At 46.7% G+C, this 27,243-nt stretch overlaps 3 protein-coding genes across 8 annotated transcripts in view; 2 read left to right on the top strand and 1 right to left on the bottom strand.

Moving 5' to 3' along the window:
• Positions 1-2,522, top strand: part of Abr (ABR activator of RhoGEF and GTPase) — a 195,890-nt gene extending 193,368 nt beyond the window's left edge. For 5 of the 6 annotated variants that reach the window (XM_032912343.1, XM_032912346.1, XM_032912345.1 and 2 more), the window contains one exon: positions 90-2,522. In XM_032912343.1, coding sequence (XP_032768234.1) covers positions 90-179 — 90 coding nt within the window. In that variant the 3' untranslated portion in view covers positions 180-2,522. The remainder of the gene's footprint in view (positions 1-89) is intronic. The other variant, XM_032912344.1, reaches the window with a different exon arrangement.
• A 416-nt stretch (positions 2,523-2,938) lies between these two features.
• On the bottom strand, positions 2,939-11,628 carry Timm22 (translocase of inner mitochondrial membrane 22). Its single transcript, XM_032912350.1, has 4 exons — positions 11,391-11,628; positions 8,897-9,093; positions 7,668-7,740; positions 2,939-5,100 (listed from the first exon to the last, which is right to left on the bottom strand). The coding sequence occupies exons 1-4, from the start codon at positions 11,620-11,622 to the stop codon at positions 5,024-5,026; spliced, it is 579 nt and encodes a 192-aa protein (XP_032768241.1). The 5' UTR covers positions 11,623-11,628; the 3' UTR covers positions 2,939-5,023.
• A 7,899-nt stretch (positions 11,629-19,527) lies between these two features.
• Positions 19,528-27,243, top strand: part of Nxn (nucleoredoxin) — a 141,600-nt gene continuing 133,884 nt past the window's right edge. The window contains exon 1 of the mRNA XM_032914385.1: positions 19,528-19,996. Coding sequence (XP_032770276.1) covers positions 19,637-19,996 — 360 coding nt within the window. The 5' untranslated portion in view covers positions 19,528-19,636. The remainder of the gene's footprint in view (positions 19,997-27,243) is intronic.

The raw sequence follows: 27,243 nt of genomic DNA, 5'->3' as shown, positions 1-27,243 counted from the left end.
GCAGCCCAGCAATCATTTCTTTTCAGCTTAGCAGGTAAGGAGGGTTTGGAACACGAGGACCTCAACTCAGTCTCCCTGTCTCCTCACAGGTCCAGGTCCTACTCTACTACCTGCAGCACCCCCCCATTTCCTTCGCAGAACTGAAGCGGAACACACTGTACTTCTCCACAGACGTGTAGCCTGGGGTGGGCAGCTGTGGGGGTGGCCAGCGCCAGCCCTCCAGCCGGGGCCCGACATAGACTTGAAAGACTGCAACAGAAACTCCCCAGCCTAGCACTCCAGAGTCCAAGGGAAGCCACCTTCCAAGAACTGGAACACGTGCATCTTTTGTGCCACCTTGTACAAAGCCAGCTGACCAGCCCCCGCCTCCTCACCACACCCCAGCTCCTTCCCTCCGTACCTGAGTGTGTCTGATGCTCCGTGCTGTCCAGGAATTGTTTTATGTATATTTGTCATTGCAGAAAAGGTAGTGGCCGAGCTGGTGTGGGCACAGACAGCTTGCTTTGTTCTTTCATTTCTCCCAACTCTTCTTTCTGCCTGAGTCCAGTCCAAGGACTTTTACTTTGCGCTGTGTAACTGCTGCCAGCTTCTCCTCTCCTGGCCCTGCTCCCAGATTGCAGCCTCCCTGCAGTGTCTGCCCTCTCCACCTCCCAGCCTGCTGCATGCATGTGCAGCATGGGCCTTTGCTCCATCACTGCAAAGTTCTGCAGGGGCCCTGGGCAGTGCTGGCCTGTCTGATGTGCTGCCCTGGCCTCCTCGCTCTCCACATGTGGAAGCACATCTGCTTTCCTTGCTGTCTGTGCAAATGTTGAACAAGGAGACAGACACACACTAATCCTCAGCACAGAGCTGGAGAGCTCATTTCTGGAATGTTCTATTTGAGAATTGCCATTTCTGGGGTTTGTCTGTTCTATCTCCTGCCTACCAGTACGGCATCTTCAGCTGTTTCTTCTATGGCTGAATTTTCTGTTCCTTTCCCCTGGTGTTCTATTTTCTTTGAGTGTAATGACCTACAAGTGTCCTGCCATCATAGAGGTCAGGATTGCACCTGAAGGGTATGGTGGGCACCCAGGCTGTGAAGGAACAAGATGGGTGGAGCAGCCAGCAGTGGCAAGTCAAGGGAAGCCAGTCTTCACACTAAGGACTGGCAGAGGCTATCCTAGTGGAGTACAGCCTCCTGGAGGGCAGCTTCTGTGGCTGAATCAGGTGTCCAGGTGAAAACAGGAACCTGGAACCACACATACCTCGTGGTATTTTTGCCTTAGATTTTACACTCTCAACAGCCAAGCACTGCCACGGGGCAGCCACATTGCCATGCGTGCTCCAGAGCCTAGGAACAGCAGATAGAACCCAGTGGAATGCTTCTACCCTGGCTTCTGGATCCAGGCCTGTGGGTAATCCCAAGCATACAGAAGTTGTGGGGTAGGAAGCCTCTCTTGTCAATGAGTTCTGCTGGGGCTGTAGAGCATCAGGTCAGCAGGTGTCATTCGCAGCTGTGACCCATTGCTTGGTACTAAAAAGGAGTTTTACTCCCAAAGTACCGTTTCCAGCCTGAGCAGGAGCTACCAGCCTGTGGTAATTAGCACGGAAAGAAAGGTGCTCCTGTCATAGGGGCTTGAGCTACCATACAGCTTCCTGTTTCTTCTATATGGCAGAGTTCTTTCATTCTTGGCCCTCAGGATTGGGGAGACCAGCTCTCATTGTGTGTGCTCAGGGCTAAGTCTAAACAAGGGTTTGCTGGCCCCCAAGCTGTTGTTTGCTAGGTGAGGTTAGGTAGGGCTCTCCTGGTCCCGTTCATACCTATTGCCTTTGACAGAACGGTACAGTTTGTTCATGCAGGAGGAAGGAATGCCAACTTCCCAGCTGCCTATTAGCAGTTTAACAAGGAGCCTTGCTGTCTCAAACAGGTGAAAGAAAATGCTGTGTGTAAAGATCACATCTGCCACTATCTTGGCGCTCAGGTGTGGGTATGTGGCGTTCTTGCTTCCAAAGGATTGATGGTAACAAATTATCAAAGCTTGACTGGAGCTGGCTGCAGCTCAAAACAGTGCCCCCTGCCTCTGTAGAGCAAAGATGTGGGCCCTGCATCAGCTGCTACAGCCACAGCTTATTTAGGCAGTGACAGCAGGGAGGCCAGAGGAGCTGAGGACTGTTAAATGTTCCCATTATTTATAAATTCCACCCAAAGTGGACAGTCAGGTGCCAGATCTGAAGTGCACCAAGGAAGTATCTGGTGGTTCTCCTGAGACAGGGGCCATGCAGCCCAGAACCCCCGCACCGCCAGCAGGGCACCAGGAGACGGTCCAGGAATCCGGGTATGCCTGTACTTGCTTGTGCAGCGACTGAGGGCTGCCAGCTTTTGCTGATGAGGTAGGATGGGACTCCCAATAAGTTGGTATGGATATATTTTTTTTGTCTCTGTTCTGTTTAAACTTATGTAGATTATTATAAATTGATGTAAACCACGTGAGAGGGAAATGTTAATAAAAAAATGCAAAGCCTCAACATTTGCACAAAACTCAGCCCCACGGTGTGGTTGTTTGTGTTCTCAGTAGTCCAGGAAAGACCACCAATCTAAATATTTGAATATTCCAGCTGCACCCAGATGTGTTTCCAGGAACCTGTTTATCTGTCTAACCTTGAAGCTCCCTTCTGACTTTTGGGGGCTGTGGCAGTTGCAGGACAAAGCTGCCTTCTGTCCCTGTAGGCGTATCTAAGTCACTTCATGGGGTGTTCACTATAGACCTGGCCACCAGTGTGCCTGGAAACAATGAAAGGTCGCCAATGTCTTCCACTACTTCGGTTTTCCTCCACATTAGCATGTCTCTTATGGCAGCCTTCTGTTGAAGCTGCTTGTCAGAGACCTGAGCCCCCCACCAAGAGCCCACACTCCTTTAGGAGACCCAGTAGGGTTTGTGTGGGACTTTCACCAGCTGAAGCCATTGGACACTGTTTATTCTAGAGATCGGGACCAGATGTGTCTACCAATTGCTGTTTGGTTTATGAGCTCACACTGACCCCCAGCCATCTAAAACAGGAAGCTATTCATCTCCTCTTGATTGAATGGTCCACGTGGACAAGGCTTGGCTTGTTCAACTGATGCCTACTGACAGCTGAGGCTCCTCTTTGCCAAGGTAGTTGTGATGGCAGCATTTCTTGGACTGGGGCTCATGTGGAAGAGCAGCTGGTAAAGACCCCAGGCACCTGAGCACTTTGACAGGTACCAGGTAGAGTCCATCCCTGCATCAGTGTTCCTAGGTGACGGATTTACAGACAGTACAAGAAGCACCCCGAAGCCTGTTTCCAGAGCTGTGGGGTAGGCTCCAGCTGTCTTTAGTACTGAAGCCTTGTGCTTATGAAATAGGGCAGGCATCATACAGAAGTCACTGCAGGTCAGAAGCAGGGGGATTGACTAATTGAGTACTTGCCTAAGCATGCATAGAGCCTTGGATTCTTTCCTTGACAAATGAATGAAAAAGATTCAGCAAAGAACACAAGCCCGGTGCACTAACTCACACCCATTCCAAGGAGACAGCAAGAGGTGTTACTCTGGATCTGGTATCATTATACAGATCCACACCCAGATGACAAATGCCAACCGTGAGTCTTTGAATTCTGCTTAGGTTCAGTGGAGATGAGGAAGAAAGCCAAGGGGGAAGAGTTACTATATGGCAGGGAAAAGACTGAACGCTGGCTGGAGGCAGCCGCTTACAGGCCGCGGCTGAGCCTCCTACACAGCCGACAGGAGGTAAGGCCTGAGCACATTAGTTCCACTTTCACCCACACATACAGTAAAACAGTCCAGCAGCACAGCCCAGACATAAAAGGCTCATTTTCTGCCATGGTATAATTAGGCTGAACTGTTGAACAACAACAAACCCCACCAAAAGCCAAAGAAAAGCTTAATGGAGAACAAGGGTGGTGGCGAACAGGCCCTCTCCACTGATCTGGGCCAGTAGCTACAGTATGACTCAGCGGCAGGATGACTACAGCAAGACACACATGGACCTTTCAACTGGGCCGGGGCCGGAGACTAAGGGGTCATAAGCTGTAGAAATGACCATCAGCCAACCCAATGCCTCTGAGGAGGCAGAGGAGTTACCAGCAAGTCGCAATACATCCAGGAACATGGCTAGACTTTCTAGGGAGAGGCCTAGCTGAACGGCTGTGGTAACAAAGACAGTTTCCACAGATGCTGACAGCAGCACTCCTGAGTTCCTTTGAGGTTTCCTCATCTTTCCACTGGACTTACCGGTCTTTGGGCCAGTTGGCATCTTTTGACAGACGTGTGAAATCTGAAAAACTAGCTCCTTATAACAGTACATATGCTCTTAAAAAAAATGGGTATTTTGCCTGCAGGTATGTATGTCTCTGTACCACTCAGGTGCCTGGTGTCCTCAGAGGTCAGAAAAGGACCTTAGATCCCTGGAACTAGAGTTACAGATGGTTGGAAGCCACAAAGTAGGTGCTGGGAACCAAATCTGGGACCTCTGGAATAGCAGCCAGTGTTATTAACTGTCGAGCCACCTTACCAGCCCATATACATATTTTTAACAAGGACAGCAAAGATACTGGAATTACATAATCGCCTGGGTGGCATGAGTTTACTTTGCCCTGTCCTGGAACTTAAGATGGATGCTTGCACAACACAGTTTGAAGGAAGAGGTGGCTATGGGCGAACACTGACACCTCCCTGTTCACAGCTGGAGAGTTGAGCAAGGTCAGAACTGAGCCTGGTTCACACTTAATTCTTTTAACAGTGCATACACTGCCTCCTGATCTGTTCACTGCAAGGAGACAATCGCGCATACCATCTCCTGAGAAACCTGGTCGGAATTCAGAAGTAGACAGCATGGTTGCTCCGATGGCTGGCGAGAGAGAGCAACGAGGAGTGTCCCTCCCACTGCCTACTGTAGAGGGAAACAACTAGCTTCACCCCTGAAGCAATGGCAAGTGTGCAGGAACTGCTCCAAAGGACAGCCCTGAAGGTGGCTGGCGTCCTCTTCCTTTCAGGCTATTTCTTTCACCGTAGGTAATAATCGATTGCAGCAGAGAAAGCAGCAAAACCTCCACAACCTATGGCCCCGGCCTTTACTCCAGCTGCAAAGCAAACACAAGCAGCGTTACCACCGTGGCAGGTGCTGAGTTGGGACTGTACTTGTAAGTTTGTACCACAGATGCAAAGAAGCCAATTTAAGCGCATTAAATCATTCAACTGTAATGCCTCATTAAGATTTCAATGAAGCGGGTCTGGAGAGATGGTTCAAGCAGTTAAGAGTGCTAGCTACTCTTCCCAAGGATCTCGGTTCAATACCCAGCACCTACATGGCAGCTCACAACTGTCTATAGGTCAAGTTCCAGGATATCTGGCACCCTCATGCAGACAAATGCACATGAAATAAAAATAAATCATAAAAAAATTTCAATGAAGCAACATATCCCATCCAAACCAGTGTGCCTTATCCAATTATACATTTGCTTAGCTTTTCTCATTCCAAACAGTTACTGTGTCTAGTCATATGGAACTAGCCCTTCACAGTCAGGAAACTGGTTAAGGGAAGCAGCCCTTGGAATCAAATGAAAGCATATGGCCTTATACACTGATCTGTTTATGGAATAAATTCCTGGGAAGGTGATCAAAGCAATCCTGGGGGCTGGGGGGCTGAGCTCACAGCCCTGACGAAGCTACACTATGGAATGCCAAAAGAGAAGCCTCTCTGCCAACCAAACAAGGCTGTGAGGAGCTAGTGCAGCCTTAATGACAACAAATCACTGGCTCTTAGAAGATGAGAGGCTTTTGCTCTGGGTAACTCAAGCTGTGAATGATGGAGAGTGGCCCAGGAATACATTCTGCCTCCAGGAGCACTCAAGTGCTCGAGGCCAATGCTATACACTTGAACAGGGATGGGGTGGGGGATGGTTTCTTTCTAGCTGATGACCTAACATTCCTAGGATGTCTGCACTTAGCTTTCTTCTGTCCCGTCCTCCTTTTTTATCTATACTTTTTGTTTTTCTTTTGTTATTTGAGACAGGGTTTCTCTGTGTAGCTCTGCCTGTCCTGGAACTTGATCTGTAGACCATGTTGGCCTCAAAACTCACAGAGATCTACTTGCCTCTGCCTCCTGAGTGTGGGAGCAAAGGCATCCACCACCACCACCCGCATCTGTGTGTGTGTGTGTGTGTGTGTGTGTGTGTGTGTGTGTACACATGGGTGCCTCTGGAGCTGCAGGTACAGGTAGCTGTGAGGGGCTCTGAGAACTAATTGCAAGAATAGTACATGCTCTAAACCTCTGGGCCGATCCACCTCTCCAACCAGCTGTATTGATTTTCTGAGACAAGGTCTCTTAACTCCTCCTGAGCACTGGGCTAACATGTATGTACCACCAATTCAGTGTGTACTCAGGTTTCAATTAATAGAAATCTAAGGGTCCCCAACTACAGAAAAGCCCAGCTATTAAAATTCATGTACAAAATTAAACCCGAGCTGGGGCTGTAGCTTAATATGAGAACTCATGCTTAGTGTTTTCAAGGTCTGGGTCTGGTCCCCAGAACTGTAAAACAAACAAACCCCCCAACAAGTGTATAAAATTAAGAAAAAAAGATGTTCAGACACTTGCAATGCCATGAAATGAATCTCAGCACATCTGAAAGTGTGGACAAATAGACTCTCAGGCTGAGTGACCTCGCTAGGCTTCCACGCTATGTACACACCGACAGCATTCACCACGAGCACGTCATCTCACACACTCAATATGCAAGCTCTTTTTCTCTAGGAAAGATCAGGCTCTGTGGTTAACTATGGGTAACTTCCCTATCCCAGGGAGCTTCTGACACAGCAGGAGACACTTTAGCTTTCCGATCTGAAGATTCTATGAGCATCCAGCCAAATGCACATGACTCCATTCTACACACCAGAAAGATTTACCTGGAGGGCTAGAGAGAGAGCTCAGCAGTTAAAAGAGCACTTGTTGGGGCTGGGGATTTAGCTCAGTGGTAGAGCGCTTGCCTAGCATGCGCAAGGCCCTGGGTTCGTTCCCCAGCTCCAAAAAAAAAAAAAAAAAAAAAAAAAAAAAAAGCACTTGTTCCCTTCTCAGAGGGCGCAGGCTTGGTTCCCACCAGTCACATGGCTTACAACTGCCTGTAGTTCCAGTCCAGGGGACCTGATGCCCTCCTCTGGTGCCAGGCACACATGTGGGGCACAGACATATATGCAGGCAAAATGCCCATGCAAAATAAAGTTTTCTTTAAAAAATAAAAATAGAAGGCTGGACAGAGATGGCTCAGTGGTTAAGAGCACTGACTGCTCTTCCAGAGGTCCTGAGTTCAATTCCCAGCAACCACATGGTGGCTCACAACCATCTGTATTGAGATCTGATGCCCTCTTCTGGTGTGTCTGCGGACAGCTACAGTGTACTCATACATAAAATAAATAATTCTTTAAAATAAATAAATTAAAAAAACAACTTTATGTGCTTATGTGTCAAGGATGAGAAAGCCCAGCATGGATGATCTGAGTACTAGCAAGAACCGAGTTTACACAGAAGCAGCGGGGATTTGTCAGAGGGAAGGAATATCAAGCATCCTTAGAACACTCATGTTGGGAAATGTCAACATCACCACTTTGTCTCAGACCACAAAAGAAAAGCACTCAAGAGCTGTTTACCGACCTCTGAAGCCGATGGCTCCACCAGTGATGCAGCCGCTGATGACGCTGTTCTTCCAGTCTGACTTCCCCCGGTACTGTGGGGGGAGAAACGCTGTTTAGAGCCAGGGGACTGAGCCAGACAAGGCTGAGGAAGAAAACACAGCGCTCCCAGCTGCCCAGTTTAGTCCTGCTCAAACCTTTACTTCAAAAGGGCTGTTCCTAAATTGTATGTGCTTATACATGGGTCCTGCAGGTGGCACCAGAGAGCTAAAGTCAAGTCTAGCATTTGGGAAGCAAAATTTCCATATATTCTCCAGGATAATTTTATTAATTACAATGACCTGAATTGGGGATGTAGTCCAGGTCAAGCCCTTGCCTAGTATACATAAAGCCCTAAGTTCAATCCCCAGTACCAAATAAATAAGAAAAACAAAACAAAAACCCACTTGCCTACAGAAGATTTTTAAAAATGTGCAAAATCTACATAATATGTAAAAAGTTCACATTAGGGACTATTTTTTGGATGAACAATCTAGACCAAAATTGACTTTTTTTTTTTTTTTTTTTTGAGCTGAGGACCGAACCCAGGGCCTTGCGCTTGCTAGGCAAGCCTCTACCACTGAGCTAAATCCCAACCCCAAAATTGACATTTTAAATGTTTGTGTTGAGGCAAGGTCTTTCCAGCCCAGCCTGGCCCAGATCTCCTGATCCTCCGCTTCAGTTCCTGAGTGCTAAAGCTGCAAATATGGACCACATCATCTAAGGCTTCACATTTCTGATCTGCACTCTGAAGGAACACCTCCAACACCGCTCTTTGTAAAAGCTGTGCAATGGGCTGGGTGTGCTGGCACATGCCTTTAATCCCATCCCTGCACTCAGGAGATAGACAGGAGGATCTCTGTGAGTTCTAGGCCTACCTGGTAGATCTAGTGAGTTCCAGGTCATCCAGGGTTACACTGTAAGACCCTGTTTCAAAAACGGAGGGTGTGTGGCTGGAGAGATGGCTTGGTAGTTAAGGGCATTGGCTTTCTCCCAGAAAGACCCTGGTTCAATTCTCTAGACTTACATGGCACGCATGATGCACATACATAGCAGGCAAAACATTCACATTCACACACACACACACACACACACACACACACACACACACACACACGAGCATTTTTAAATGATTTTTTAAAAAAAAAAAGATAATTAAAAAGTGTACAAGGGCAACAGGAAGAGCTTTCTTAAAAAGCAAGAGGCACTTACAGACTCTACCAGACACTCAGTACAGGAAAACATGGCACCCACAATGGCAAAATTTTTGGCATAGGACATTCCTCTCTGTCCCATGTCCTTCAGGACTTCTCTTGCAGTTGGTGTCCGGTAAGGGTCCTTGGGGTCAAAGCCCACGTTGGTATCAATGCCAGCAGTAAAGACACCAAATGCACCTCCCAAGACAAATCCTAGAGGTAAGCAGAGATAAGATTCTTTTGCACATTCTCTGGATTACCATTTTGGGATGGTAATTGAAGATGGCCTTTCTGGTCTCTTGGCACTCAGTCCTGATCCGGCTTCCCCCACAGTACAGTCGGAGTCTACCCCACAGCTCCTCTAGGATTTATGCCTTTCAGCTTTAACCCTGTTCTTCAGCTACCAACGTTGTATATGACCCGTAACAACATTCATACAGTCACTCGGTAAGGAAGCATCATGTCCCCGCTATTCTGGAATATCCCTTATTTTTCATAATAACTGGTGAGGCAGATGTTACTATCTCCCCTTCCTGGCTTTTCTGTTTGAGGGCCTCACTACATAACCCCGCTGGCCTGGAACCTGACACTGTAGAACAGGAGCTCCAACTCCAGAGGGTCATTTGCCTCTGCTTCCCAAGTGCTTGGATTAAAGGCACTGAAACCGCCATCCACCCTGCCTCTCTAAACCACACCCTGGAGAGGTTAAGTAACCGTCTTCAGAGTCACATGAATATTAAACATGGAATCCTATGTTTCTGTCAACAAATGCCTTGTCTGAGCCTTCTTTTGTCTGTGAGTGTAGGCCAGAGTGGGTGCCATTTCTCAGGAATTACCTACCAATTTCTTTTTGTTATTGTTGTTTGTTTGTTTTCTAAGACAGGGTCTCTCTGTGTAACAGCCCTGGCTATCCTGCCTCTTCCTCTCCAGTGCTGGGCTTAGAGGCCCCATCACCTCACCCAGCCATACCTGCTGGGTTCTGAACTCAGACCTTCATGTTTGCATGACAAGCACTTTACCAACTGGGCTTTCTCCCCAGCCATTTCTGTATGATGTCTTTTCAAGATGATCACCTCAAGATCAATGTAAGCTCAATGAAGCTAGACCCCTCCTCTCCTGGTCTTGCTTTCTAATCACTTCAGCTCCAAAACTCTATCTCTTCTTTCTACTTATTTGTTTGTTTTGATTTTTTAAATATTTATTTATTTATTTATTTATTTATTTATTTATTTATTTATTTATTTTATGTATATGAGTACACTGTAGCAGACACACCAGAAGAGAGCATCAGATCCCATTACAGATGGTTGTGAGCTACCCTGTGGTTGCTGGGAGTTGAACTCAGACCTTTGGAAGAGCAGTCTACGCTCTTAACCACTGAGCTATCTCTCCAGCCCGTTTGTTTTGGTTTTTGAATTAGTTTCTCGGGGCTGGAGAGATGGCTCAGTGGTTAAGAGCACTGACTGCTCTTCCAGAGGTCCTGAGTTCAATTCCCAGCAACCACATGGTGGCTCACAACCATCTGTAATGAGATCTGATGCCCTCTTCTGGTGTGTCTGAAGACAACTACAGTGTATCCATACACATCAAATAAATAAGTCTTAAAAAAAAAAAAGAATTAGTTTCTCTATTACGTAGCCCTGACTTTCCTGGAATTCACTCTATAGACTAGGCTGACCTGGAACTCTTGAGATCTGACTGCCTCTTCCTCCTCACTATTTAAGATTTGAACTCCTGTATTTTTAAAATGTTCTTCATTCTTAACGAAATTTAAACTCATCTACAAATAAACAACCTTTTTACCTGTACACTATAAGTATGCTGTACATTCTCAAACCCTGGAAGATTAATTTGTGTGTGTGAGTGTGAGTGTGTGTGTGTGTGTGTGTGTGTGTGTGTGTTGTTAACATCCATCCCAGCCTCACCCCGACTGTCTAATCACACTGGCCTTCGCTTTTTTTTTTTGAGACAGGGTGTCTCTATGTAGTCCTCCCTGTCTGTCTGTCTCTGCCCACCACCACCACTCCCAGTGCTGGGGTTAAAGGCTTGGGCCACCACCACCCAGTAATAATTTCCAAACTCCAAACTCCTGCCTTGAGGACCTTTGCATTTGCAACTCCCTGTGTGTCTGCAGCATTCTTCTCTTTGCGTCCTAATATTCTCCTTCAGGACTCCTGTCGCTTTCATCCATATTCCTTCTGCCGGGCACCTGACCGTTACACAGTAACAACTGAATGAATGAATGAATGAATGAATGAATGAATGAATGAACGAACGAACGAATAAAACGAAGAAAAGAAAGCAACAATTTAGGAACCTGCAGACCCTGACTGTGAATGTTAATCTCAGGGTCAAGAGCGGCATCTCCGGGTTCAAGGAGCCAGCCATCCCGGGAGCAATCAAGGTCGAGATGCACAGGTTCCTCGCCTCCCAGGCGCGTGGTCTTAGCAAGGAATCTTAAGGTTCTCCAAGCCCTCAACCTCCCAAGGGTCCCACAAGCCTCGCCTCACCTCCCACACAGGCCAGCACAGCCTTGAAGGCGCAACTTTCCATCGCCCTCTCGATCATCTTCTGCTCCTCGCTCTTGGCAGGACTCGGGATCCCGCCCAGACTGCCAGGCTCCAGAAGCCGTGGCTGACGCTTGTCGCCCACCAGGTGCTGAAGAAGGAGGCTGTACTGCAACGGAGCTTCGGCGGAACCCGCCGCCTCAGGAGCTGAAGCCCCAGCCTTGGCGGCCGCCATGACTGTACGGGCTCTAGTACCTTTCACGTCGTATTTCCCACAGCCGATTCCACATGCTAACCGAGGAGTCCGGCTAGCCTAACGACAACGGCAGATTCGCCACATTGAGGAAGCTGTAGAAGCAAGAGTCAGCCTTTGCATCAGCGTCAAGGAAGCTATCACGTTTCCTCAACGCCTCTTTAAACAGTGAACCAAGTTTGTAAGGCATTGCTAAAACTCTGACAAGATTTAGTAGCTCAAGAACACCCCTCAACTAGGGGCTCCATTGCGGTGCGTGCCGGGATTTGTAGTTCTAACTCGAATGTCCAACTGTATTTCCCAGAAAGCCGTGCGCACTCGCTGGCTTTGCTACTTCCTTTGAAAGCTCGTCTGAGAAGCGGCCGAAGAGAGGTCGGCTCCTGTTAGGCTGCAGTTCGTTGAATTTGCAGCAGGGGACGCACGTGTCCGCTTTGTTGCCAGGCCATAAAGCAGAGCTCCAGCTACCACAGTCACGAGAACCACAGACTGGTTGACATTCTGAGATCGAATGTACGCCCTTTGTATGAAAGTGTTGAAACATGACATAAATGTGTTCAAAAAGCATTTTATTGCATATTTATTAAGCCTTTAAGGAAGAATAAAGAAGGCCAACAAATGAACTGAGTGGTGGTCTAGCATGCCTTAAATCCCAGACAGGCAGATCTCTTGAGTTTGAAGCCAGCCTACTAGTCTACAGAGTGAGTTCCAGGGCAGCTAGGGCTCCACAGAGAAACCATTAAGGAGAGAGAGAGAGAGAGAGAGAGAGAGAGAGAGAGAGAGAGAGAGAGAGAGAGAGAGAGAGAGAGAGAGAGAGAGAGAGAGAGAGAGAGAGAGAAGAGAGAGAGAGAGAGAGAATTGCATAGGGTACTAATGGCATATGGCATACGGCTATGGTAACAATGGAAAATGTCAAACCCCATGGCTGGTAGTTGCCGGGTGTGGTGGTGCATTTGGAGAGATCTGCCTGCCTCCAGAGTGTCGGGGTCACTACACCAGGCAACTTGGAATCGTTGACGCTTTGTGGTTTTTAGTGTTAGAGAGCTAAGTTTGAACTTTTTGAAACTCATTTCTTTCTAGATGCCATCCTTGTTTGTTTGTTTGTTTGTTCGTTTGAAGCTGGGGTTCCCTGTGTAGCCCTGGCTTCTTGGGGAACTCACTCTATAGACCGGGCTGGCCTCAAACTCAGAGGTCTGCCTTGCTTTGCCTCTGAGTGCTGGGATCAAAGGCGTGGATCACCAACCACCCTATTTCTAGATGCCGTTCTTGTGCCTCAGTCAATGGCCAAGTGTTAGAAAATGTTGCTCCTGTTATATCTTCTTTTTGATACTGGCCTTAGTAGTGGATCTGTGATTTCCTCATTGAGAAGAAAAGATTTTCTGGGCTGCTCAGTGACAGATCCTTAGGTTCTAGTCTGTTTCTGGTGAGTGGTCCAATATTCCTGGATCACATTTCCTATGTGCCAACACTGCCAGAGAGTTGCTTTTTGTTTTGGTTTGGTTTTTTTATGTATGTGTGTGCACACACATGGCTGTGCAAGTGTGGGTGCCTGTGAAGGCCAGAAAAGGGTGCTGGATGTGGTACACACCCCTTAATCCAAGCACTTGGGAGGCAGAAGCTGGCCGATAGATCTCTCTTAGTTAGAGGTTAGCCTGGTCTACTTATCAAGTTCCAGACTAAGATGGCATAGCAAACCTTATCTCAAAACAAACAAATACATGAAGTGGTTTTTTTTTTCTTGTTTAGATTCTCTTCCGTTCCATAACAGAATGCTGATGGTCCAAATTAAAATATTTTAAGACTTTTTAAAAAACAAGCCAGCGTGATTCCAATTTTTAAAAAAGATTTATTTATTTATTATATATAAGTACACTGTAGCTGTTCAGACACACCAGAAGAGGGCATCAGATCCCATTACAGATGGTTGTGAGCCACCATGTGGTTGCTGGGATTTGAACTCAGGACCTCTGGAAGAGCAGTCAGTGTTCTTAACCTCTGAGTCATTTCTCCAGCCCTATTTATTTTATTTTATATGTGTTTTGCCCACATGTATGTCTGTGGGCCATGTGTGTGCCTGGTGCCTGAGGAGGTCAGAAGAGGGCGTTGTCCACATCGAGTAGAATCAAGAGTTTGTTACCCTCTTTATTCAAAGATTTAGTCTGGTGTTAGGAAGACATGCAGGTGCCACAGTGACAAAGGACAGACTCGAGACGGTTAATTTTATGAATCATTTGAGTAGTTCATGGAGATCTCAGCTCATTGGTTCAGCTTGATTCTGGGTATTGCTGTGAAGGGTCTCCTGGGTCAGATTAACATTTGAGTTAGATTGGTGGACAGATTAAAGCTAGTAGCCTCCCCCTGTGAGTGGATCTCATTCATTCCTTCGGAAGCCTGAATGCGACAAAGAGGCAGAGAAAGGGAAGTTCCTCTTTGATATTTGGACATTGAAGTCTGAGGAATTTACACCACTGGCTAGATTGGTCTCCGTCTGTGTAGCCTCAGATCTTCTACAGACGTCTCTGATTTTGTGATGAGTCAGTTCCTAATAGTAAGCCAATTCCCTCCTCCTCTCTAGTTCTGACTTATAGGAGTCAGTTCTTTCCAATAACCAAAGTTATCAAGTGATTAATGTGCCATAATTTAATCATCTTCATTGACACACAATTAGGCTTTTCCTGTTTTTCCATTTACACACACACACACACACACACACACACACACATTATACACATGTGTTATCATACCTAAAAGCCAAGAACTGTGATATATGAATCATTTAAAAAAGTTTTAATGGGGCTGGAGAGATGGCTCAGTGGTTAAGAGCACTGGCTGCTCTTCCAGAGGTCCTGAGTTCAATTCCCAGCAACCACATGGTGGCTCACAACCATCTGTAAAGAGATCTGATGCCTTCTTCTGGTGTATCTGAGGACAGCTACAGTATATATATATATATATATATATATATATATATATATATAGAATAGAGAATTAGGTTTTAAAAAAAATAAATAAATAAAAAAGTTTTTTTTATTATTATTATTAACTTGAGTATTTCTTATGTACATTTCGAGTGTTATTCCCTTTCCCGGTTTCCAGGCAAACATCCCTTCCCTCCCCCCTTCCTTATGGGTGTTCCCTCCCACCTCCCCCAATAAAAAAAGTTTTAGGGGCTGGAGAGATGGCTCAGTGGTTAAGAACACTGACTGCTGGGTTGGGGATTTGGCTCAGTGGTAGAGCGCTTGCCTAGCAAACCCGCAAGGCCCTGGGTTCGGTCCCCAGCTCCGAAAAAAAAAAAAAAAAAAAAAAAAAAAAGGGGTTGGGGATTTAGCTCAGTGGTAGAGCGCTTGCCTAGGAAGCGCAAGGCCCTGGGTTCGGTCCCCAGCTCCGAAAAAAAGAACCAAAAAAATCTTAAAAAAAAAAAAGAACACTGACTGCTCTTCCAGAGGTCCTGAGTTCAATTCCCAGCAATCACATGATGGCTCACAACCATCTGTAATGAGATCTGATGCCCTCTTCTGGTGTGTCTGAAGACAGCTACAGTGTACACAGTATATATAAATATAACAAATAAATCTAAAAAAAAAGATTTTAAGTTGGATGTGGTGGTGCATACCTTTAATGCTAGCACTTAGAAAGCAGACACAAGTGGATCCATGTGAGTTCAAGGCCAACATGGTCTATAAATTGAGTTCTGGGACAGCCAGGGCCACACAGAGAAACTCTTTGTCTTGAAAAAAAAAATGTTTTTGGAACAAGATGTTACTGGCCCAGAACTCAGGATGCCCTGCTTTGGAGGATCCTCCTAAATGCTGGGATTACAGGTGTGTGCCAGCATGCTGATATATGGATCTTTAGTTTTCAAAAGTTATTTTATGTGTATTTTTCCTGCATGCATACCTGTGTACCACATGTGTGCCTGGTATCTGAGGAGACCAGAATAGAACATCAGGTATCCCTTGGAAATGGAGTCACAGACAGTTGTGAGCCACCATATAAGTGCTGGAGATTGCACCTGGGTCCTCTGGGAGAGCAGTAAGTTCTTTTAACTGCTTAGTCACATCTCCAGACCCAAATTTTTAGTTTAAAAAATGTGTGTGTGAGTATAATGTGTATGTGTGTGCATGTATGATGTGTATGTGTATGATGTGTGTGAGTACAGCATGCATGTGGAAGTCAGAGACAACTTTGTGGTATCAATTGTCTCCTTCCAGTTTTACATAGGTTCCATGGATCAAACTCAGGTGTCTAGCTAGGCTCACATGGTGGACTGGCTAGTTTTATGTCAACTTGATATATGTTAGAGCATGTGGGAAGAGGCATTCTTAACAGAAAATGCCTCCATACAATTGGTCTGTAGGTGCTAGTCGGTGCTGGTGACTTTGGTCCCAGCACTCGGGAGGCAGCGGCAGGCAGATCTCTGAATTCGAGACCAGCTTGGTCTACAGAGTGAATTTCAGGACAGCGAGGACTACACAGAAAAACCCTGTTTTGGAAGAGAAAGAAAGAAAGCAAAAACAAACCAAAGAAAAAAACCAAAGAAGACAGATCAACGAAACAAAACAAAACAAAACAAAAAAACCCAAAAGACTGGTCTGTAGCCAAATCTGTAGTACAATTTTTAATTAGTGATTGATGTGGGAAGGACTTCCCTGTTGTAGGTGGTGCCATTCCTAGGCTGGGGGCTGGAGAGATGGCTCAGTGGTTAAGAGCACTGACTGCTCTTCCAGAGGTCCTGAGTTCAAATCCCAGCAACCACATGGTGGCTCACAATCATCTATAATGGGGTCTTATGCCCTCTGAAGATACACTCATATATATATATATATATATATATATATATATATATAATAAAGTAAATAAGTAAATAATTTTTAAAAGTCTGAGGAGCAAGCCAGGGAACAGCACCCCTTCCATGGCCTCTGCACCAGCTCCTGCCCTGTTTGAGGCTTTGAATTAACTTCCTCTGGTGTGCGGAAGTGCAAAGAGAATAAACCCATTCCTTTCCAAATTGCTTTTGGTTATGGTGTTTTATCACAGCAATAGGAAGTCTAAGACCCATGGCAAGAACCTTTACCTGCTGAGCCCTCTTGCCAGCCCTGATTTAGGAATTTACCTTTATAGTTCTAGGCTAATGAACTTAAGGCCTTTAGTGTGCCGTGCGGTTACTCTACTGCTGAGCTACCCCTTGGTAGCTTGATGAATCTTAAAGATGGCAGACACATTTGTCCTGTGTGTATTTCGAATGATACTGCGCGACTCTAACTGTGATTTTTCAAAGGAAAGTAGTACACATGTTACAAAAGTGGGCATGTTGTGGTTCTTTAATACAGAACTGAAGACAGGTAACGTGATTAAATCCTGGATGGAACAGCTTTCAGTGGGTCTCTTACCTCACGCAGGCCAGGGGACATTGACTGATTCTTTACAGGAAGCAGCAAACACCCGCTGGAATTATGAGTTTGGAATCGTTTCCATTGCAAATCCCCTCCTTCCACACCCCTTTCGAAGGCAGCTGCAAGCTTTGGCTTCTCACCAAGGCACGCTGCACCAACAATTCTCCAAACTGTATTTCTATTTCACGTGCAGCATGTTCAAACTCTCACTTTCCCAGGTGCCAGATGCTGGCCTGGACACACTCCAGTGGAAACTGCCTCCCTGTGAAATAAGGAAGGGAAGATGCTGGGCACACGACCTCCGCTTGCCACACCTAGTTTACCAACTCAATAATGACTTCGCTATTTCCCCAACTCCCAATCCCCTGGAGCCTCTCCTCGCCTGTTTCTAATCCGGATACCCTATTCTTTGGCTGGAAGAAGATGCAGACGCTATAGTCTTTTCATGTTTTTGTAAACTGAAGCAGATTCTTATTACATACCCGTGGCTGGCCTGGACTTGCTATGTAGACCAGGCTGGTCTCGAACCCACAGAGATCTACCTGACTCTGCTCCTGAATGCTGAGACTAAAGGCGTATCTGGCCACCATGCCTGGCCTCCTTTCGCATATGTTTAGAATTTGTCTGACGATGTCTGACTGGAGATGTCTATCTGTCTGACATGCTTTCAGACCTGTGAAACCACATACCCACTCAGGGACATTTCAAATGTGACTCAGGTGGGAAGATAAAACATTTTAACTCACTTTTAGAGTTTATTTTGAAACAGAACCTCCCTCTGTAGTACAGGCTGGCCTGGAATTTAGGATCCTCCTGCTTTCACCCTCCTGACGGCTGGGATTACAGGAACACACCATCACATTCATACATTTAAAAACAGGGTGCTAGGAGTGCTGGAGAGATGGCTCAGCACGGTTAAGAGCTCTAGAGAATTCACATTTGGACCTCTATGTTTACATGGGGTGGCTCACAATGCCCTGTAATACCAGGCGAATACACACACATGAATAAGACAATTTATTTAGTGTTTTGAAGCAGGGTGTCATTGTGTAAGCCTGGCTATTGTAGAGCAGGTTGGCCTCAAACTCACAAAGATGTGCCTCCTGGGAAGATTGTCTTTATGACTTTCGTTGGTTTATGTGATGATATTTTACAGACCTGAAAACTTACACAATATTTCTGTCTACTGTAAACACATTGAGAACTTCAGGGCATTTCTACTAGAAGCCTGAGGTTATATTCTGAATGGTCTTGTGTCATACACTTTGTTCTCTCCTCTCTCTCTCTCTCTCTCTCTCTCTCTCTCTCTCTCTCTCTCTCTCTCTCTTATAGTAGAGGAAGTGTAATTAAAGCATTCTGTTGCATTCACTAATATTTTGCGTCTTATGTGTTGGTAGAAGTTCCTCTCTTTCATTCTTCCATTAGATGGCGGCAGATACGAAAGAAATAACCTGCAAAGCCATGAAGGATAGCCAGTGGTTGGGTTTTCCTTTTAAAATGTCACTGTTTTTAGTAGCTGAACTGATACACATAAATGGTCCTCTTTTTTTTAAATGTGTGTATGTGTGTGTGTATGAGTGTGTGTGTGTGTGTGCGTGCGTGTGCGTGTGCGTGTGTGTGTGATAGTATAGTTTGTCCTGTGTTTGTGCCTAGGAGACTTGCCACAGACCATTTGTTTAATCAGAGTTCTTTCCTTCCTAAGCATTGGAAAGCATCTTTCAAGATGGGGTAAAAAAATTTTAGAATTTTCTCAACTACCAACAGACCTGAGATAAGCTATGAAGTCAGGAGAGCAGCCAACCCTGATTTGGAAACGCTGCGCCATCTGTTGCATACATTTACGGAAATGGAAGAGAGCCATTTCCCATCGGGGAATGGTTCCAGCGACCTGTGGACTGAAATCCCACACTGTGACTTGTAATCAGCCCACAAGTATTTATGAATTCTCTCTCCTGTGCCTGGCATCAGAAACAGAGAGGTGGCGCCCACCAGTCTACTTATAGTAGCAAGCACAAAACACACACATGACTGCTTGAACAAGACCTGGCCTGATATAGTGACATTGGGCGGCGATGATATTAAACCCTACAAGTTTTATACGAGGTCATTGGGGTTCAAAATCTCTTAAGGGTTAGTATTGGGAAGGGAGTAGAAGAGACTGGAAAAGAACAAGAATTGGAGAACTCTCCAGTGTGGAGAGGGTTTAGAAGTGGAAGGCGAGAGGAATTATAGGGGTAGGGGTGCAGCTTCCCACGGTTTGCAGCCTCGGAAGCGCCAGTTCGGGTGGCGGGACGGGGGACACCGTTCTCCGGCCTTAAGTCCAGGCATTCTGGTCCCGGTGTAGAACTCGGGTCAGGTTTCTTACTTTAGCCACGTACGGGAGGCCCGCGCCAAGACGCCAGCTGCTACGGACCTGCCTGCGCAGAGCGGGCCAGCCACGGAGGGGGCGTGGCTATGGAGGGGAGTGGCTGGGTGGCCCGGTGGGCGGGGCTCCCCTCTCAGCCTCCGCTGCCGCCGCTGCCTCCGCCCGCCGCGCGGACCAGCGAGCCGGGTAGCTGTCGCGAGCCCACCCGCCCGCCCGCGTGCCGGGGCTGCGGTGGGCCAGGATGTCGGTCTTCTTGGAGGAGCTGCTGGGAGACAAGCTGGTGACGGGCGGTGGCGAGGAGGTGGACGTGCACTCGCTGGGCGCCCGCGGCATCGCGCTGCTGGGGCTCTACTTCGGGTGCAGCCTGAGCGCCCCCTGCGCGCAGCTCAGCGCCAGCCTGGCCGCCTTCTACAGCCGCCTGCGAGGGGACGCGGCGGCCGGGCCGGGGGCCGGGGCGGGGGCAGGCGCGGCCGCGGAGCCAGAGCCCCGGCACCGCCTGGAGATCGTCTTCGTGTCCTCGGACCAAGACCAGCGGCAGTGGCAGGACTTCGTGCGGGACATGCCATGGCTGGCGCTGCCCTACAAGGAGAAGCACCGGAAGGTGAGTAGCGCGGGCCCCGCGGCGCCCCCGGCCTTCAGGCGCGGTCCACGTTCCGGGAGCCAGCTGCTCGCCGCCCTCACCGGCTGTCCATAGGCCTGCCATCTCTATCTTGGCCGGCTCCCCCGTCTTGCCCCATCCAGGATCCTGTCGGGTTGGGGCGCTCGCGGCAACTCCTGGGTGCCTGTACCGGGCTGAGCCCACGCTGGGAAGTTTGACACCCCTCGGGTCCACGCAAAGGGAATCGCGTAGGAGTGGCGGAGCTCTGCCCTCCCCACTCTGCGACCCCTATCATCCTCCTCTAGCCACTTGACTCCCCGCAGATACCTGTGGTGTGTGGGGGAGGGCACTAACCCCCTTCCCATAATGCCTACACCAGGAAGTTTCCTTTCTTTCCCAGAGAAATCTTACCTTCCTGGGGCCCCCTCCTCTGTGGCCCGGGACCCGGAGGCGGCTGCTGATCGCGGCTTCAGCAGAGAGGGGAGCTCACTCCTCTCCCCCTTTCTTTCCTTGCCCCCGCCCCGCCCCCTGGGCTGAGTTAGTGGCCACCAGGGAGCTTTTCATTGTCTGGCTGTCCAGCAATCTTCCCAGGCCCAGAACAGCCCGCGGTCCTTGTAGATGCCATACTTTGGTGGTGGACTGACTTGGCATACTTCGAATTAGATGTTGAACTGATCCCATCGGTGCAGATGAATGACAGCAAACGGTCTACCAGTTTGCTGATGGAATTAGTTCGGTTTTCTGGGTGTATCTGTTGGGTGAAGACGACTGTTTCAATAAAACAAATTCAAGACATTTTGTAATGAATGGTAACAGGAAAAGTTTTGGCGTGCCTTTGCTTAATTCGCGTGCCTAATGCAGCGTAGGAATCTTGCTCTTTCGTTTTTCGGAGGAGCATCTTATTTTATGGGGCGCACAGGAGAAAGGCTATTCCGGGGCATTTAGGTTCCTCCAGGGAGAGTGGTAACACATGCCACGTGTTCCTTTTATGTGTACAGAATCATGTTGAGACGCATGATTTAGACTTAGAGCAAAAGGCTTATAATTTGACCCCAAGTAAATCACTCATCCCAAACCAGTGTAAGACACAGATGTGAGATTTAAAGTTTGAAATATAGTTTAAGAAATACAGTTGGTAAATTTAACATTGGGAAAACCTCGGCCCGCTAACCACACAGAAGCGAGACTTTACATCTTAGCTTTTTTTTTCAAGTTATTATGCCCATATTTGATTTATATGTCTGCTAGGATATGAATATGCATGACGAGTACTTTTTTTGCTTAAAAATATGGGAATCCTTTGTTTTCTTTTTGGTGGTTGTTTTGATGATCTTTTTGGGAAGGAATAATGTTCAGAAGTCATTTATTGAAAAAGTATTTCATCGTCATGGCCTTTTTCTGTTGCAGACTAAAATCTGTTTAAAATAATATCCTTATTGGGCAATATAAATGATTTCTAGCTTTTGAATATTTGCAACACATGGCAGAATGTTCCAGACTTATGGCCTATTGTAGTTCTTACAGAAGGGGAAATAAAATTGTTGGGCACTAAACATAGGGAGCAAACTGAGATGTTTTAGAGACGTCTAACGTCTTTTGCCTCCCAAATAGGAGTGTATTTGATATGACAAATGGTTTCTTCTATCTCAGCTAACCCCTTTGCATGAAAGAAAGTGTTCTGTAGCCCTAGACTGCCCCGGCTGGTCCCACTCAGATGAACATCTGGATGACACAGGCCAGCAGGCTCTTATTTGAAAATATAGTTCAGAATGCTGCCGGATGTGCCTAAATCACAAGCCAGCATCTTAAACATTTATTTTGGTTTTATTAATTCACTTACATATGTATTCATTTATTTATATATTTTTGTGTTGCTCTGCATGAGAGCTTTGCATATGCTAAGTAAGCCTTCCACCACCGAACTTCACGTCCCTAGCTTCCCAGATTTATTTTTTGTGCCATTTTCCCGAGTCACACCCTATAGTTTGCTTCTTTAGAGACCAGTTTCAGAAGCCCTCCCATGGTGGAGAGTAGGCAGCTCAGTGTCTGACCCCAGAAATTGTTTCTGTTTTGTGGTGATATGTCAGGTAAAAAGGCTGCAATGGATTTCTTGAATAGAATGTACTTGGACATGGAAAAGAGTGTCCTCACTGTGAAAAGGACCGTTTCCCACCTTGAAACCAAAGAGGTGTAAAACACATTCCCTTTTGTAACCAAGTTTTTGTCTTCTGGAGCTTGAAATTGGGGTGCACAGAAATCGGTGAGTTCGCAATACCAATTTTACCCTAAGAAAAGTGAAAAGAGAGGGTGCCCCCATTCAGGGCACCTGTGGGTGGACTTGCGTTGATGGATCTGGCTAGGCTGTTTCCCCAACTATAAAAATAGATTTAAAGAAGGGCATTTTGTTCTATACTGAAGGGAAAGTGAAGTTCCAGATTACCTTTTTTTTTTAAGTTCTCATTAACATTTGGTCTTTAAAAGCATTTGTGTGTGTCTTCCCATTGGGGAAACAAAGGATATGGTTCTAATTAGTTATTGGCTGGCATTTCTCTACAGAAAATTGAAAAATTATGGTGGGGATAGAAAACGCTGTGTGGCATTTCTCTTTTTCTTTTATTAATTTCTCCTTTATATAGTAAGAAAGTCTGGGGATGACCATATATGTTCAGCCTGCATTTGGCCTAGCTCCGTCACCTCCATTGGAGCTGCGAGAAGCCATGAGGTACTGGTGTTCCCCCCTTCCTCTTTAATTCTTTATGGACGTTGTCTTTCCTCTTTCAGTTTCTTTTAGTGGTAGGTCTAAAGTAATTGAAGCTTCTCTTCTTCCTTCCAGAACACACACATTATTATATAGCTGTATAGAAATTGTAATTAGATGATAATCAAACTTTGAGTGGATTTATGGGAGTGGCTCAGTCAGGAAGCCTGTAATCCTGGAGCTAAGACGGTTGGGCTTGTTTTAATAAGTAGGCTAGTGGACATTTTTCAGATTTCTGAAGAGAGAACGTGATGAGCAGTTGGAAATTGGTGATGATTTAGACTTTCGGATTTGAGCTGTCTCTTTGGATGAATAAAAGTTCATTGTTGAAACTGGAGACTCTGGCTCCAGGATCAACTTAACCATGTCGAGCGTGAACACCAGTTTTGGTTTTTAAGCCACAGGCCTTGGCTTTGCCTGGGCTGGGTGTCTAGTGGAAAGCAGTTGCTCATGGGTGTGCTGGCATCAGAGGGTACAAACCACTGATGTCCCTCCACATTGGGCTTTGACTTGGTCTGTAATGTTCTGAAGTCAGGATGGGAAAGCATTAGGGTTGGGTGATGACCCTGGCCCAGCTCTTTGGTTACTTGTTTTGGACATGTAAATGGAGTCTCTCTGCAGCTGTCCTGTGTGGGCTGCTTGCTCTGGCTGTTCTGGGTGGTTCTTCTGGTGTAGACTAAATCAGAGTCATGACCTGGACTTCTCTTGAATCATTTGGACACTTTGGAGGTGACAAGGTCTGGTACCAACCCAGTCTTCAAGCTTCATGTCCTCTGGTCTTCCTCTTCCTCTGCCTTAGGCCACGAGAGAACACCAACATATGATTCTGGCCTTACTTCTTACTCCCTTTCAAGACAGTGAGTACAAGATGCCAAAAAGGATGTGGCTTTGAATGTTGGAAGCCTTTGCCTTGTTCCTGAAGAGTCTCAACCAGCCAGGACAGGCTCTCGCCGGGGACTATGTTTCCATTTGAATCCGTCTAATAAGCGACAACAGTCGGGTAAAAGCAATCAGAGCTGTATTCTGGAGAGGCTTTTCCCGTCTTTCATTATTTATAATGTGTGTTTAATCTTCTCCATGTAATGAAATAGTCTAGTGGCTAAAAATCGAAGTTCTTTTGTCTTTTTTTTTTTTTTTTTCCCGAGATCTGTCATTTGTTAGCTGTGTCCCGTGCAGGACACTCTGAAGCTCTGTGCCGTAGGTAGGTCTCTCATTGGTAAAATTAGGATAATAGCACCTGCCTCATAGGACTGTTGTAGGGTCTGTGTGATATGCATGTGCCTGACAATAAACGCTGCTATCATTTATTAATAATTGTTATAACATCAAGTAATCCATTATACAGCCTGCCTCTGCCTCTTTGAAATATATTTCATCACAGGATTACAAGCCTGTTGTGAGGGCTTTCTTTTTCCTCTTTCCTGTTTTTTTGTTTGTGTGGTTTTTTTTTTTGTGTTTTGTGTTTTTTTTTGTTTGTTTTGTTTTGTTTTTTTTTTTTAAAGATTTATTCATTTATTATATATAAGTACACTGTAGCTGTCTTCAGATACACCAGAAGAGGGCATCAGATCTCATTACAGATGGTTGTGAGCCACCATGTGGTTGCTGGGAATTGAACTCAGGACCTCTGGAAGAGTAGTCGGGTACTCTTAACCACTGAGCCATCTCTCCAGCCCGTTTGTTTTGTTTTTTAAGACAAGGTTTCTCTGTGTAACCCTGGCTGTCTTAGAACTCAGTAGACTAGACTAACCTTGAACCCACAGAGATAAGCCTGACCCTGCCTCCCGAGTGGCCACCGCTACCTGGCATCTCCTTTCTTCCTTTCTTAGGATCTTACTGTAGCCCAGAAGGGTCTTGAACTCACAGAGTGGTTAAAAAGGACTTTGAAGTTCTTACCCTCCTGCCTTGGCCTCCTGGTGCTGGGATTACAGGTGAGCACTACCCAGCCCTGTCTATGTGGTGCTAGCGAGAAACGTGAGGCTCACTGCATGCCAGGCAAGCACTCCGCCAACTGCTCCATCACCTCCTATGATGCATTTTTTAAACTTCAAAGCTATCGCTTATACTATGTAAGGGGAGTGAAGGAGTTCAAGGAGCTGCCCTACGCGAGCTAACAAGTGAGGAGAAGGATTCGGATAAATGCAGAAGCAAATGAGGGTCTGATAATCCCGGAGAGCGCCATAGCCTGCCCTTCTATACCTGCCAGCAACTGGGATTGGTCCTCGCAGCCAAGCTCGGCAAAGGCTGTCAGCTCAAAGATGGCCAGGCACAATTCTGGAAGAAAGCATGAATGTTGTAACTGTTTCGTGACTTGCCAAAGCTCTCTGGCTGACTCTAGTCACTGAGTCGAGGCACTGTGAGGATGTTCTTTCAAGTGGGAAGTGGACAGTGGGCCTCTGAGCTGTAGAAACTCACCCCTCCTGGGCCGTTCTGGAATGCTGTAAGAGAGCTTTGCCCATTGTCCTCTCTATGGCTGGATTAACCCCATTTTGCAGGTGATGGCTGTGCACGCTCTTGTTAATTGGTTTGTCTTCCCGTTCGGGTTGGAGTGTGAACCAGAGCACAGAGCACGGTAGTGGATGTTGAAGTTAGGACAACTGATTTCGTTCGCCCTGGTTTCTCTTCAACCTTCCGTCTCACGCTTCCTTTTGGTAGGAGGCCTGTTTTAATATTTGCACCAGTTGGTAGAGGGATGCTCTGTGCTGTTTATAGCTGGGGCAGGGATGAGAAGATCCCTCGGGAATCTTTTTTTTTTTTTTTTTTCTAGTAGAGGGGTAGCTGGGGCTCCAGCTGCCCTGTTCTGAACGAGGTGTGGCTCCTGGCCTCATGGCTTCATGTGGGAGAAGAGTGTAGACTTGGCCTAGGCTGTGTTTTCTTTCTTCACAGCCTGAATTCCCAGAGGTACCCTGTGTTAACCACCAGGGTGCTTAGTTGTCTGCATCTCATTAATTTGTTATTATGCGTATTCAAAGGCACTCAGGGAAAATGGCTCTGAGTTTAGAGTCCTGAGAACCCTCAAGTTCTCTCCTACAATTGTATCTTGCCATGATACAAAAGTCGTGGAGAGATTTTGAATGTCCAGAGCCACTCTCTGTTATCTTTTACAATTCTAGGCACCGGATCTAGCTAATCTGACCTGTTGAGTAGCTGGGGCGCTCCAACCCCATCTCTCCATCCCTGGATCACTGGGTCCTGAGTTACTTTTCCTGTGGACTATTGCCAACCAGTTGCCTTCTCCGGGACTCTCAGCCTCTAGTCTCAAATCATTTTCCCAATCAGAACATTTTACTTGGTCTGTGCATTCATCCTTTAAAAATACATTTCGTCATCCATCCACTGATACATTGCCCTGTGTCACACAATGCATTCTGGGTGCTGTCCTGTTTAACCAGATGAGACCTTGGACCACTGACATGTGTGCTGCTGCTTTGCTGAGGTGTGATAAGATTTCTAAACGTCAGCTCACTGTCTCTGTACTCCACCTCTTTCCACAGCTGGACTGCTCACCTCTCACTTCATGGTGCCACAGAACTCTCTGTCTTTTGCATTTCTGGGCTCTGTCAAGTTCTTCTCCCGTCTGCTGGGTTTGGGGATTCCTGGTTCCCCTGCTTTTAGAAGCTTCCCTATCTCTGTCAGCTTACATTGACGATCTTTCGGTACACTTGGTGGCATGTGGAAGGCAACTTGCGCCAGTCGGTTCTTCCTCCCGTTGTGTGGGGCCTGGGGATGGACCTCAGACCGGCCATTACCCTCTGAGACATCTTCCCAGCCTTTATTGTGCTTCACTTCACGAAGTTGTCTCTTACCAGTTTCTTTAAGGTTTTCATTTTCAGTCAATGTGTCTTACAGGTCTTCTCATCACTTTCCTCAGTAGCTCACTTAAAATCCCACCGTCACCGGGTGCATGCGAGCCCCGGCTTCTCTGTGCATGCCTCATTACTTTCACACGTGTCTCCAGAAACATGTAGCAGCAGCACATGTCTGTGGGTGTAGGCACTTCCTGTCACAGTCCTAGGTAGACTGTTCTCACAGGGATTCAGCTGCCTCTGCTTCCTGAGTGCTGTGAGTGAAGGCGTGTGCTACCACTGCCTGGCTGCTCCCCTAGATCTTATGCCTTTAATCCCAGCAGACACGGGGCAGATCTCGGCGTTTGAGGTCAGCCTGGTCTACAGAGCAAGTTCCAGGACAACCAGAGCTACACAGAGTACACAGAGAATATACTCTCTACAGTTTGTGGGTGTTTGTTTGTTTGCTTGTTTTTAGCTTTTGTTTTGTTTGTTTGGATTTTGGGTTTTTGTTTCTTTCTCTTGTTTTGAAGGAAAGGGCTCACTCAGGCTGGCCTTGAAATCTGAATTCTCTTGCCTCTGCCTCGTGGATGTTTGAATTCCCATCTTAATGTTTTTGTTTGTTTTGTTTTGGTTATTTTTTTTGAGACAAGGTCTTACTGTGTAGCCCCAACTGGCCTAGAACCTACTGTGAGGACCAGTATGGC

The sequence above is a fragment of the Rattus rattus genome, chromosome 9 (genome assembly GCF_011064425.1).
Source record: "Rattus rattus isolate New Zealand chromosome 9, Rrattus_CSIRO_v1, whole genome shotgun sequence".
In the NCBI taxonomy this organism is placed as follows: Eukaryota; Metazoa; Chordata; class Mammalia; order Rodentia; family Muridae; genus Rattus; species Rattus rattus.
Note: the sequence above shows the minus strand (reverse complement) of the source record. Positions and strands in the feature narration are given on the sequence as shown.

Coding starts and splice junctions, on each gene's coding strand:
- Timm22 (XM_032912350.1), bottom strand. CDS start 11,622: ATGGCGGCCGCCAAGGCTGGGGCTTCAGCTCCTGAGGCGGCGGGTTCC. Junction 9,094..11,390: donor TGTGCTGGCCTGTGTGGGAG/GTGAGGCGAGGC, acceptor GCTTACCTCTAG/GATTTGTCTTGGGAGGTGCA. Junction 5,101..7,667: donor TGGAGCCATCGGCTTCAGAG/GTCGGTAAACAG, acceptor TTTGCTTTGCAG/CTGGAGTAAAGGCCGGGGCC.